The sequence below is a fragment of the Amphiprion ocellaris genome, chromosome 8, assembly GCF_022539595.1.
Source record: "Amphiprion ocellaris isolate individual 3 ecotype Okinawa chromosome 8, ASM2253959v1, whole genome shotgun sequence".
Classification (NCBI taxonomy): domain Eukaryota; kingdom Metazoa; phylum Chordata; class Actinopteri; family Pomacentridae; genus Amphiprion; species Amphiprion ocellaris.
The window spans coordinates 33195203-33209514 of NC_072773.1; the positions used below are offsets into that span (position 1 = coordinate 33195203).

The window sequence follows — 14312 nt, forward strand, 5'->3', positions numbered from 1 at the left end:
ATGCGCTGATTAAAGGAACACTTGTAGATAATCCTTTTAAAAATAGGTCTTTGTTGTGGCAGTGGTGGAGCGAGCCGGGGTGTGAGGGGCGGCAAAAGCCCCAGATTTGGATTTTTAAATGGTTATCACCTTGGTATCCGCCACTCTGCTAAGATAAATATTTAATGACAGGGTGGCTGAAATAGAGCTGTTACAGACTGCTGGTGAGAAATTGAGCTTCTATTTAGAGCCCATACTGTTCCATAAAGTCACGGCATTGGTAGACAGCCCAAGGTTATTAGTGTGGTATGAGAGCACTGTGTGTTTGTGGTGTGTCTGTGGGCTGCTGAAGAGTTCTCACTCTTTTTCTTGCTGCAGTGATATGAAGGAGAGAAATGCACTCAGTCTGTTATTGAGCATTCACTCATGAATCCTTGATGGATTACGAGTGTGTGTGCGTGCGTGCGTGTGTGTGTGTGTGAGAAACAGCGCTGTTGTGGCAGCAGCACTATCGTTAATGCACAACAGCAGTACTATTCAGGGGCACTTCACTTGAACTATTTCCAAAAGCGAAACAGCTGTGTGTTTTGCCCCGGACTACCTTAGTTTTGCTCTGTTTCATTTCACATGATCTCTGCCCTCTGGGTGCTTGTTCGATGTCATTCATGTCATGCAAAATTGATTGCACAGCTTTGCATCAGTGCCGGCTGCGATGAAGTTATCACTGTGTAAAGACAGATTTCCCTGCATTGATTCTCCTCACCCTTACGCTTTAAATGTCACGTGAATCAAAACTCCTAAGTTGATATCGGTTTTACATTTTTGGCCGGGATTATGAAGTGAAGCCTGTATTAGGACTTGAACGTTACTGCACAACTCATTTAAACACCGATCTGAGCACTGCTTGATTCATCCTGTTTACTCATTACATGATAGCTGTGGTGAAAGCAATTACTTTCAGCTTTCAAGTACCTTGCTTTTGGTCACACTGCGGCTCTTATTCATTTCAGAGAGGCGCTCCCAAGGCCCTGGGGCTTCCAATCAGTCCAGTGAGTGGCGTGTACTAACGTCTTGCCTCTCTGTGTAGGAAATAGGTGGGTAAACACAGCAGCGTCCTTGAAATACTTCCCCTCGCTGCTATTGGATTACCAGCTGCCTTTCCAGGCCTCATCTGCACAGATGAGTGCCAAGATCAATGGAGCTCTTAGTGCAAAGCTAATTCGATCAGGACTGGCTTTGCTACTGCTGATCAGAGATTATTTTTTTTTTGACGTTAAACAAAAACGTAATCAAGTCAAACCCATGTCCAATAGCCCCGTATTTTCAGCTGCTCCAACTCCCATAGACCTCAATTAGGAGGCATTTCATATTCATTATTGAATTGTTGGGTTGGCCCGCTGAGTAGATGTGTGGAGATGGAAGTAGCGAACTGCTGCGTAAAGTGATCCGGCCAGTTTTGCTGAGTGTAGCAAGAATGCCGCCTTTTTCTCCAGTAGAGCAACTAGCATCATAAATAAGCTTAGAGCATGTTTTTAGAGGGATGAGGTGTCTCCCGCTTTGACGGTGAGCAGGGAGAAAGGGGTTGAAGGGCATATTGACCCTCTTGTTCTGGAAAGCGAAAAGCAGACTCTTCATTGCCCCTTTGTACCCCATTAATTATTGTTTGATGCTAATAAAGCGGGGGGGTGGGGCATGTTATGAAACATAATTATTCATTGCAGCATTTCCCCCTCGACGTCAAACCTTGTCTCTCTCTCTCTCTCCTCCACCTCCTCTGTGCTCGGTGAGGAAGCTGCCAGGACTGCCAATTGAGTATAGCCAGCAAAGATTGTCCCCTCAGCCTTTTAAGGAGGGGACAGGAGGGAGCAGGGTGAAGGACGCCATTTGCCCAAGTGATATATAAGGAGAGACAGCAATATATGTAAGGAGCTGCTGAAAGAAAGATAGAAGGTCAAGGCACATTACACTCCAGCCATTTATTGGTTGAGCACGTAGTCTGACCTGGACTGCAAATACGGTTGCTCAGCAGCAGCAGCAATTTTTGTTTATATATCTATGTGGTGTGTGTCAGTGGCCTACACATCTGAGATTGACATGTGTGTATACACGTAGATGAATGCACTACTGTAGTCAATGTGCTCTCAATGGCTTTTTATAAGCTTGCAGATGCAGTGGGAAGCTATTTTAACAAGAGTGCAGCTCCACAGACCTGCCCTCCTAGGTTTTCACCGAGCAACTGCGACGGCAGATGTATTTGAAGCTCATTTCCTATGCATGAACACAGCATATGGTGTGCTTAAACACAATGCAAGCATGGGATTAGTTTACAATTGTGTCTCATAACATTGTGGTAATTTAGTGCAGTATAAACAGTTACTCTGGCACTCTGTTTTCTTCTCCTATGTTATTTTGTGGAGTAACACAAACCATTTAGGTGACATTCTCAAATTTTAAATGTGATATTGGCAAAGGCAGGGCTAAGTAGTATTTTCGTTGTTATTAATGGCCCGGCGACGAGAGGAGAAGTCGGTGAGACTGCCATGGTCAAAGCCTAACATTAACATTCCAAGAATATCTGAGGCTTATTCACAGCAACTCGAACACGCAGCCAGCTCCCTTCACCTCTGCTTTAAAAAAAGACAACGGCACTGTGTTGTGTTGTGTTGTGTTGTGTTGGGCGGTACTTTTCAATGTGCCATTGTTGTTGCACTTTAAAGGATGCAATGTGTAATCCAATCTAGTGCAGTTGTGCGGTGTTGGGAAAGATGAAAAATATGCAGCTTGTGTTTGCTGGAGGCATAGCACACTATCAGTTGGGGATCAAGTCTCCATTTCACACATGAACAGGCAGAGTTAATCTGTGGATCACTACTGTACACTGCGTAATACCTTGCCTCTATTCTCAAATTTTTTCCAAAAGCCCATTGTTCTAGGCCCCTGCTGTTAATATGTTTGGAAAAGAGTAGCCTTTTGTAGCTATATTTAGATATTTAGACCTGAGCATTTGCTTGTGGTCAAAGGAGTAAACCGTGCAGGTCTGACTCCTGTTTAAAATGAATTGTATGTGTTTGTAGGCTACCTGTGTGTGCTGCCTGTGTGTTTGTGGCAACGTGCACTAAAATGACACTGCTGTAAGAGGCCCAGTCCCAGCCACTGCATGTTTTATGAGCTGTCCTCAGAGGATATGGGAGCTTGGAGCTCAGATCCTGCTTGTTCCAGCAGCGTTTTCATCACTCCTCGCCACTCCCCCCTTGTTTCTTTTTTTTTTTTTTTTCCTTTTCTGATGAGGGGAAACACATCGAGAATCTGGCAATATTTACAACACAGCCCTGTCTGTGGGTATAGTTTAAGAAGCATGACTAGCTGCATGGACGCCTCACAGATTCATCATTCATATTATTCATCTCGTGTGCTGCAGAGGGTGCTTTCCCCTCTGCCTAGGATCACTGGCCTGCACAACTGAGATGGTGGATGACAAGGTTGAACGCTAGACTGAATATTGCACTCCCCCCAACCCACCTCCCCCTGCTGACTGCTCTCTAAACCAGTCCTTTTCCTTAAACAAACACATCTCCAACTGGAGAACGTTTACTGACAGCATCTATTTGCAGTGCTTACACACGGACTTATGAGTTATGGCTGCGGTTGCGAGAAAGCTGAAATTAGCATGTGGGGTAACAAACAAAAGGGTACGCTATGTTTAAAAGAGGAATCCTTTGTTTTATTTATTTTGTAGTGGCAATCAGTCAGGACATTTGGCGCGGCGGCGGTTGGTGGTTAGAGGAGAGGTGTTTGCATATAAAATAATAGCCCTTCCTAATTAGAGGTAATACCATCCTGTGGTATTCTAGAGGTGGAGGTGTTTTTTGGCTCGGATCATTAGGAGACATTGAAAGGAGGGATTGTCCTCCACCGCCCCCCGACCATCTGCTCCAGGATAGCAGAGTTTGCCACCACACAGCTAAATAATTTAAGCGGAAAAATTGTTTTGTGTACTGACCTAATGGCTTTGTTTTTTGGGAACTGTTCTTCAAGACATCCTTCAGTGCTCCTGCTGGCCTGTGCTGTCAGTCTGAAACTTCAGCGCTGTCTTATCTGTCACTCTAATCTATTTATGTTAGTTTTTCCTCCGTGTTGGCACGTCACTCTGTGTGGCATAGTGATTAGAGTAGCTGGAGGATGTAGGGCAGCCGTATGAATACATTTCCTCCACTCTCACACTCATTTAGACGACCAGTTGGAGTTGAACTGATGGATAGGATCGTTAAGCTGATAGGCAGATTGCGGAGGAAGAGTGGGGATATTTGATTGCGGAATATCAGTGGAAGTGGTACATGATTGAGTGCTGGAATATTAAAATCTCAAGAGTCCTTTCAACAGTAGACAAAATCACTGTTGGTTTTTTTTTCCCCTTTCTCAGTAAATCTTTTTACCGTATACATCTCAACTGAGAAAATGTCATGTAACTCATTTCCTCACCCCACTCCCCGCTATAGCTCTGTTATATTTTATAGAGATAAATGTTTGAAGAAACATACAGGATACAGATATTTTCTAGCACAAATCAGCCTTGAATGTGTCCCTGGTGTGTATTTATACTTCTCCTGACCCCAGCTTTACCTTTGGGTAAATTTCCATTACAACTGCATAATTCACCAAAAAATTGAATTGTCAGAGCCTCTCCAGAGGTGAGAGACACTAGAAATCCTTTCGAATCAAGCCCTTTATTCACACCGTAAAAAAAAAAAAAAAAAAACTGCTTCACAGATCTACAGGGAAACTCAATTAAGAGCCACATTCACGAGAGCAGAGTGTGCTGCCACATAGCTCACATTCTCCTGCTTCTGTTATCAATGAGACATTGGGAGAGGTCCGTCACTGCCCTGCTCACGATTATATTCCTCAAGAGTGTCTCATTTAGAAGAAAGGGGAAGGGTGACAATGGACAGCCCTGGCATTTCCCTCAGGAGCTGTGTCAAAACATGATGCCTGGCGAAGCAGTCAGAGCTGCTGAAATGGCCTTCAGCTTTGCTCCAGTCAGACAAACGTGGCGGAGCCAGAGGTAGCCGGTATTAGGCTGCAAAATGAAGCCCTGCTCACAGACCCTGTAGATAATGGACATCTTGGGTTGTGGAGCGGCTCCCTCAGGGCCATTTGGAGCCCTCACGAAGAGCTTACAAACAGGGACTAGAGGGGGATTTAGCCTTCTTTTAGAGATGGAGTAGAGGCTTAGACCCTGTGGAGCACACAGTGTGATTCTTACGACTATAGATGAAAGTACCTTTGGACCGTTGGACGGGGAATATGTTTCATTGGTTTGTATTGCAAGAAGAAAGTATCAGATGCTGTTGTTTGCCCAGGAACATCTTATTAATTCTCTTGCTTAATCTTTTTAGACGGTAATAGTTTATTGCGCCATTGTGCATGAGGATCTGTTCTTGCGTAGCATTGCTTTGCTTTTTATCACAGGAGTCTCTAGGCAGGTTTAAATGTTGATGTTGGAAAGCCCCAAGCTATCTTTTTTTTTTTTTTCGAGCATGGCTTTTACCTACTAAACTAAACCCGGATGCCGGCTAAAAATAGAGCCTTTGTGAGCACAGCTTTAGCAGAGGGAAAAAAGATGTGGTTACTCATCAGTGAATTGAAAAACAAGTGGAGCAGACAAGTGTCTTTGCCCTGCCAATGTGAACTAAAACAGAAAGGGCCTCAGAGAATAAAGCAAGCCGTGATTGCACCAGGTAAGACAAAGCAGGCAGGGTGCAGAGACCACAGAGAATCCCTTATGAAGTGGCCTACCCCTCGCCTCCAGCTGAGCCTTTCATTGTGCTGTTGTTTCTAGGGGGCTTGGATGGCAGCTTAGATTAGATCGCACTGAGTAATGGATTGGAGCTGACGAAAACCTGCTGCAGCTCAACATCACCACAGCTAGGATCCCCACACTGCTGAGGATCTGGCTGGTTTATTCGGATCAATTTGAGTTGCCCTCATTGTTAATAACCCTGTGTATATTCATGCTAACATTGTTCTCCTCTAATCTGTATTCATGCGAGTATTCCATTCAATCCCTTTGCAAAGCCGGCCCTAAATCCTTGCCAATCACATTTTGCCACTTCATAATTCTCCAATTGAATATTGCCATGAATGACTTTTCAGTCTCTCTCCCAAAACTGAGTGGATCACTGTGTTGGTTGTATTGGTGTAAGATTCTATTTGCATTTAAATGCATAGTAGAAGCTTATATTTTCTCGAGTATTTGCTTGCTAGAACGTTGTATGAAATAACATACATCTTTTGCAAATTTCTAATCCAAGCTAATCAATTACTGAATTTTTTTGCGGGATAAAAAAGAAACCCTACAGCTTTATCACTCTATAGAGGTACTCAAGCAAAGCATGATAATTTGGATGTTTATCCTTAGACAGGTTTTGATTAAAACTACAGAGATGAGCATGGATTTGGGTAAATGTGGGAGTGATTGGAATGAATAAAACATGGGTTTTTAAAAGGCTGTTCGGGAGACAGAGAGCGAGAGAGTGAAAAAAAAGCTGTGTTTAGTAACAGAAACCTGCTGTGTGGCCATTGTGGGGGATGATGTGTTAATCGAGCCACAAACTGTGTGGTTTTTCAGGCCAGAGGTCTCATTTAAACAGGCACGGAAAAGAGAAATGTATTTGAGCCGGGCCCCGGTGGCTGCTAGCCCTTGACTCCATTGCAGTAATGTAAATTGTGGATTAGGTGCTGTTAGCTGGGACCCCCTCAACCCCTCTCCAGCCACTGCCCCCTCCTTCTCTTTTCCATTAAGACAGCTGGTATCTTTCAAAGGGTCCTGGCCCAGTGATTGATGTGTAATAGCTCCAAGCCTCACCTGCCCCCTCACAGCGTTATTCATCGGCCAGGCAGCCAGCACTCCTTTCTGCTAAACACTTTGTTTCCCAGGTAGTGGGTAGAGAGCCATCTCCCTCACTTTCGCTCTCTGTCTCGCTCTCTCTTTCTCGCTTCTCTTCCCTGTCAGCCATCAATACATTATGACTTTTCATTGCCGTGGTGTTACTACTTCAAACTGACTCACTTCTTCTTCTTTTTTTTTTATGCACTCAAACCACACTACCGACAAGCAAGAAATTAACCTTAGATAATTGGACGTATTGTTACTTGGCGAGTATGAATTTTAACAGAATTAAATGTTTCTACATTTATTTTAATGGCAGCAGGGTAATTGAAGATATAGAATTCAGAATGAGGCGGTTGTGTAAAGGGTATCCAGATGCAAACTAATAGCGCCTAAGATTGTAAAGATACTTGCGGTGGCTTTTAACTGCCCCTGACATCAAAGAAGAATGGGTCAGCCCTCCATTTGCAACAGTTTAGAGTCCTTGTTGGTTTCAGTGGAAGAGGTTTACTGATTAGAGGGGAGAAGAAGTGCTTAGCTCATACACACATTTTGGCAGCCCCCAGGATTAGAGTTGTGCTATCAAATGGTACCTTCATGAAGGTTTTCATGTACCTCACACCTCTAAAGCATGTTGCTGGATATCTACACAGGCGGGGGGGCTCCGTATGTGTTTTGGCACACCTCCTTGGTCTATATATCAGTGGTGTGTGTGTGTCCTTGTAGCGCATACCCGTTAGTACTCTCCTGAGCCCTCGCGTCTTCTGTGTGCACTAATGTGTTCTTGTGTGTATATGCCGGCAGCCCAGTGGTCGCCGTGGTAACTCATCATTAGGTGATTAATGGGGCTGTGACGAGGCTGCAGTTTAATCAGGCCCGGTGTTTGTGTTGAAGCCGACGACAAGAGCAGCTGCCCTGTCAGTTGGTGTCTGCTCACGAGATGACAGCACCCGCTGCTGAGGAGTGCCGTTGTCAAAAGCGCTTCATTGTATGCGTGTGTGTGTGTGTTTGTGCCAAAAGCCCTTTCTTCCACCTTCCACTTTACGTCTATTCTTCCCTGTCCTATTCTCTGGGTAAAGGATATGCTGTGTAATTTTCACTCGATGCTGGTGTTGCTTTACCTGGTTCAATCTCTGTCCCTGCCTAATTTTTCACTCTTCCAACCCTGCCATCACAACCATGGTAACGGGTGCTGATTGCCTGGTCTGATCCCTCTGGGGGTTGTAATAACTATTTCTAGTTAATTTGTTGCGGTGGGGGTGGTGAGGGGGGACACTGGCAGTAAATGAGTAGCCTCCTTTGTAGGCGCTGTGTGTAGAAGCAGTGTAGTGCAGACAGCGTGCTGCTTCAGCTTTACCCACTTCACTGTTTATGGAGGATTTCATTATGGCATGAAAAAGTAGTGGCAGGGCATAGATAGCTAAAAGTGGCAGTGGACTAGGCATAGCAATGACTGACTCTGCCTCCGTCCTCTCCCTCCTTCTCCCTACCCAGTGGATTGCTATATTCTTCCCTCCAGAGCTGTCACTTCACATTAACACAGCGGTGACTGTCAGCCAGGGCAGAGGGCTGGGGTGGGGTGCAGTCCAGTAAACCAGCGTACAGACACACACACACACACACACACACACACACACTCACAAAACCACACGCACAAGCTCACGGATGAGCAGAATTGAGCCTGGTGTCATCACAAATGGTCTGCAGAGAAGCTAGCCTCTTAACTCTGTCATTGCTACGTCTTTCCTGTGGCCTTACAAACTACAAAAACAGCCACAAAGCCCTCAGTACATTATCTCTGAGTAATTGTATTGGCTGCATGCTTCATCTTCAATACGGCAGTACCTTATTCAGTTACGACTTCCCCTTTCCCGCCGCACTTGTCTTCCTACTTTTCTCTTTTACCCTTTAATAACTCTGTTTTAGCACCTCTCTGAAAGAATGGAAATACGTTTGAGCAGGAAGTTAGAAGATTCTGTTTCTGGATAAAGCTGCTCAGTGCTCTCTAGAGTATACATACTTGTGGAGGGGAATGCCAACAATTACTGTGATGTTGAGAGGAATCAGCACAGCTGCTTCATCTCCAGGAACTAATCTTGTATTTCTCACCCACAAAAGATCTCCTCCAGTACAAAACAGCAATTTAACTGAGAATGTGCAGCTTCTGTATTGTAAAAGATGATGGTTACTGATGCACACTTATGTTAAATATCCTTTTTTGCTTTTTCTCTTCCACAGCTTTTCTGAAACACTGGGGTTGTTGGTGTGGCCAAATTTTCCCTGGATTTGACTGGTAAATTCAGAAGACTGAAGCCCAGGCTCACAGTCTACCTTTCACGGAGGCCCAGCCGTGAGAGGACTGAGGAAGGCACGTGGCGGATCATGACGGCCGACAAAGAGAAGGAACGGGAGAAAGAGCGGGACAGGGACAGAGACAGGGACCGGGACAAAAGAGAGGCCGGTAAGTCCCGCCGGCAGGACGGTGACCGGGGAGACCGTGAAAGTGAGAGCTCCAGGCCCCGGCGCAGCTGTACGCTGGAGGGCGGAGCCAAGAACTATGCAGAGAGCGAGCACAGCGAGGACGAGGACAACGACAATGGCAGCACCGGCGGAGGCAGTGGGACCGCCGAGGAGGCTGGCAAGAAGGGCAAAAAGAAGATGCCTAAGAAGAAGTCACGCTACGAGCGCACAGAGAACGGAGAAATCACGTCTTTCATTACAGAGGACGATGTTGTTTACAGACCCGGAGGTAAGTCCTGGTCACGACTAATCTAATCGTGCCAGCAGGTGAGACGCACTTATTAGCTTTGCTCCTACCTGCACTGAACACCAGTCAGTATCCATTTATAGACTTTGCCAGATCGCCAATCCCATCGTTTTAGCATCCCATTTATTAATTTATGTATCTGACTCAGTACGCTAGTTTAAGGGATTAAGAGAAAAATTTAATTGATCATTGATTGATTCCTGTGTTCATAAAGAAGCAGTGAACTCGGGTGTCATAACCTGCTGAGGGACTGCAGATTGTACAAAGTAGCACCTCTCACAACAGAAGTACTCCCTCAGGCGAGAAGCTGATGCATCATACAATCAATTCCAAGTTGACCCTCTCTGAGCTTCGTCTTGAGCTAAGTCAATAAAGCAAAGTGGTGCTTCACTATATGATGTGATAGTGACGACAGCCACGATAATGATTCCATCCCAACACTGTCTGACTCACTGAAAATATGCTATCTCCTCTGGGGCCACAAACTACTCGAGTTTCCCGGAGAGATTTTTTTTTGAGCCGCGGTGCAATGTCTTGATTATGTCGGATGAAAAGAGAACCAACCTTTTCTGCCGCGGAAAACATGGCCTCTTGTTCACCTACTGTTTATAAATTGGTTGTATTAGAGGCGGGAATGTCAACACACACTGACGGAAGGAAGCCAGGCTCGCGAGTCATGTGTGTATAGTCTACCCTCTCTCTCCTGCCGCTCAGCGCTATCCTCCTCGCAACTAAATCATCAGCGCCATGTCTTTTCATTTATCTAGGAGCTAGCAAAAGGTCAAGTAGTGGGGGGGCGGCCCACATTGCTTGGATATTTAATGGGAAGACGTAGAAAATTACAACCAGAGTGTTAGGCTGTCTTCTCCTTCAGCTTCCTAACCATGCACACATCCGCACAAATACTCAGCCTTCCTTTTTAACTCCTAAACAGATCTGCTCAGGCAGATGCAGTGAAAACAGCCAGACATCCCCACATCACACTTTCAGTCAAGCCGTGTAATCTGGTCGGCTAAATTATCTGCACCGGTATCAGTGGAGGTCCTCAAGCAAGCAGCCTTGTTGTTGCTCACTCTATTTCTGTGTAACTCCATTAAGGCTTTTTTTTACTTGGCATTTCATGTTTAATAGAGAGAGCACCAGTGCTGTATCTCATAACCAACCATGCAGGGGGTGGGGATGGAAAGGCCTGAAAGGGGTTTGGTTGAGAGGGTTTCTTTTTTTCTCTTTTTTTTTTTGAGGAAATAAACGGAAGCACTCAGTTACATCAATGAAACATTCAAAAGGCATATAAACAAAGTCGACCGTGAATTATCCCTCCCGAATATTTATATTTCCACGTCCGAGCGACCGGTGCAGCCAGAGGGGCGGTTAATGGGAAATATTTATGTTTCCTGTCCACTCCTTCAATTAGTGTGACAGGTTTAGAGTGGGTTGAATGTCACAAACCTGCCCCCACCGTGTAGACCGGAGCAGTTAGATTAGAAATGAGCCCCCGATTCATAGTAGTGGCCCCCACACTGGTACGCTAGTTTGTAATTTAGCTCCTATTTATAACATGGCAGATCTTCCACCTCAGCGACCGACTTCCTGCTGTCTCCTCTGCTTATTGTTCAAGTGATAGGTTGTGTGTGTGTGTGTGTGTGTGTGTGTGTGTGTGTGTGTGTGTGTGTGTGTGTGTGTGTGTGTGCGTGCTTGTTTTCCTCCTCCTGCTTGGTCATTGGTAGCAGCCTTCTTGCAATCAGATTTGATGTGTGCAGCTTAGGCAGGCACAAATCCTGCAATGGATTATGCTTTACTAAATGTTAAATCCCTTTATAGCCGTCTAGTGACACACAATATGTAAAACTGACCACCCTCAGAGGGGGATTTATGCAACACCAGACGTGGGGAGATGAAGGCTGCGATAGAGAGCAGGGCAGAAGCCGAAAGAAATTTTGAATCAGAATACTGTTTTGATTGCTTTTGTCACCCAGAGATATAGAAGCATACAGAGCCGTGTCATCACATAAGAAAAAACAGGTAAGCTAGTATTGAAACCATCTCTACACTCCCTGTCTGCAGTCACCCTTCAATCTCTCTCCTTAGCCTTTCTATCCCTTGAAGATGGGTTCAGGCGGCTTAGTGCACATCGATTGGATGGGGAAGTGCAATTGGCCAGTAGGGGGGCCTGCAGCTAACTCTAGCTTTGCTGCTGTTAAAAGGGATGGAGGAGTGTGTCTGTGATGGTGGCCAGGGGACTGTGTCCCGGGCCATTTGTATGGTCTGCTGCTGTGGTGAACACCCCAATGCAGTGCAAGCAGACACGCCAAATCGATGCGTGCCCTGTGGCTGAGCTCTCACCACCTCCCCAGGCCGGGCCAGACATCTCCAGAGCCTATTCTGTACACTCATCCACCCCCCCCCCCACCCTGGACTATAGATCCTCTCTCTAGAGATTATACACACTGCCATGGGGGATCAATAGGAGACACCCTAGAAGCGTGGAGACACACAAAAAAACTTGTCGGTGCGCACACATACATACTATGCTGATAACCAGCATTTGTGCACACCCACAAGTGTACTGTTACACATATGCATGCACACAGTAACACATACTGTATACAAGGAATGCTTTTAACAGTCATAGACATGGTTCCTATCTCTGACAAGCACACTCCAACTCACACAAGCTCAGTTTAATACACACACACACACACACACACACACACACACACACACACACACACACACACACACACACACACACACACACACACACACACACACACACACACACACCACAGTACTATCCTCAGTGCTCATCCCTTCACTCCACTGCAGCAGGACTGTGCTTGTCGCTGCAGGTGGCAGGCTGCCATACAAGTCTCCTTCCTTCCTAACTGACTAACTGAATTGGCCGCTTGGTTTAAAATGGAGAGCACTTCTGCTGCCCTTCGTACCTCAGTGTACGTTACACAACATGGCTACCTCATCATCTCAACGAACACGAGGCTTGATTAATTTTAGCGATAGATTTGTGAGTGCAGTGTGTAATACGGAAGGATCGCAGGCTAGACTGATAAAAACACCTTGTGTGTGTGACTGTTGGGGGAGTCGTTGATGTGGACAACTGACGCTTCTTCCTGCAGCTGCCACAGAACCCTGGGGGGAGTTTTTGTATGTGTGTGTGTCACTGTATGTATCATGTGCATACACAGCAAGCTGTACAGCAGGAGTATGTCTGACACACACACACACACACACACACACACACACACACACACACACACACACACACACACACACACACACACACACACACACACACACACACACACACACACACACACACACACACACACACACACACACACACACACACACACACACACACACACACACAGACACACAGAGCTGGATAACCAGGCCTCCTCCTCTCGTCAAACTTTGGACCAACTGTTGGCAGCCGCACAAACCTGCCATGTTCTTAGTGTTTACAAGGGCGTCCGTTTTCCTTCTTCAAATATGTGACAGCTGTAATTTCCTTCACGTTGTATTTAGCGCGTCTCATTATTTTTGCTAATGCTGGCATTTATTATCCGCATTGTGTATCGACCAGATGCGACAGATCCACATTAAATCTCTATTTCTAAGTCGCTTCAGTTATAAATTTTTAACGGTGCTGTTAAAGTGTAAATATAATTTCACTGAGGCTCTCTGTCAAGAACAGCTGACTTCCTCACTGCTCCCTTTGCAGCTACTCAAGTACGCCACACATGTAGATATTATTAGAATCTGTCATTTGGAATTTTGAAAAAAATACCTGAAATCCACTTAATACCTTTAAAAAGGACATTGTACTTATTTAAATCTGAAATACTTGTTTTATAATGCCATCATCTGACTGAATTTGCACTGTTTTCAGTACGGATCCTATTAAGAAGCTATTAAAATGCCGTTCAGCAAATGTTGGTTATTCCAGAGCCAGAACAGCCTGCACAGCACATTAGCATAGCACATCCCCTGTGCTACAAAGGCTAGCTGTCGATCAGTTTACAGTTTCTAGTCTAGCTAGCGTAAGGGACAAGCCCTCGGAGTCATTTCACATTGAAACATAGCAGTGTGAATCTGTAGCCTGTCGCTAACTGAACAGATCTATTTTTAAAAGGCCCTCTCTGCTCTCCCATCTCTCCCCACGCTGGAGACTCTGGGAAAAGGGCTTTTTTAGTGAAATCCAACCACCTGCCGACTGCTAAATGAGAAAGCGTGGGCTAGCCGAGAGGGAAAGGAGAGGGGTGGTGGATGAGGGAGGGAGGGGGGGTGTTGTCAAAGAGCCTCTGTTCTCCCCCAGGAGCTCAGTCAGCTGTAGGCCTGCCCTATTGTGGAGAGCTGATGGTATCGCTTGCCAGGTATTTCCCACTGCTTTTCCAGCGAGAAGAAGGGAGACTTGTTGGGCCGGTGGAAGTGAGGAGATGAAGAAAAGTTGGGGAGGGATCAAGTGTCGGTGCACCTTCAGGCCCCCGACTGCCTGTTACGCCTCCCTACTGGGACCGGCCCAGTAAGGAACTGGTCATCAGCTGGTTTTTGCTCACAAAGCTGCTGCAGTGTTTTGTAAATCAGCGGTAACACCAGTCTGCCTCTTTCTCCTGAGCTCTCTGTCCATCTTGGCCCTCTAGTCCCCTCACACTCCTG

The 14312-nt window shown here is 45.7% G+C and overlaps 1 protein-coding gene across 4 annotated transcripts in view; it reads left to right on the forward strand.

Moving 5' to 3' along the window:
- rerea (arginine-glutamic acid dipeptide (RE) repeats a) overlaps positions 1–14312 on the forward strand; it is a 132636-nt gene that overhangs the window by 41304 nt on the left and 77020 nt on the right. For all 4 annotated transcript variants that reach the window (XM_023272563.3, XM_023272562.3, XM_055012969.1 and 1 more), the window contains one exon: positions 9107–9617. In XM_023272563.3, the coding sequence (XP_023128331.2) occupies positions 9251–9617 (367 nt within the window). In that variant the 5' untranslated portion in view covers positions 9107–9250. The remainder of the gene's footprint in view (positions 1–9106; positions 9618–14312) is intronic.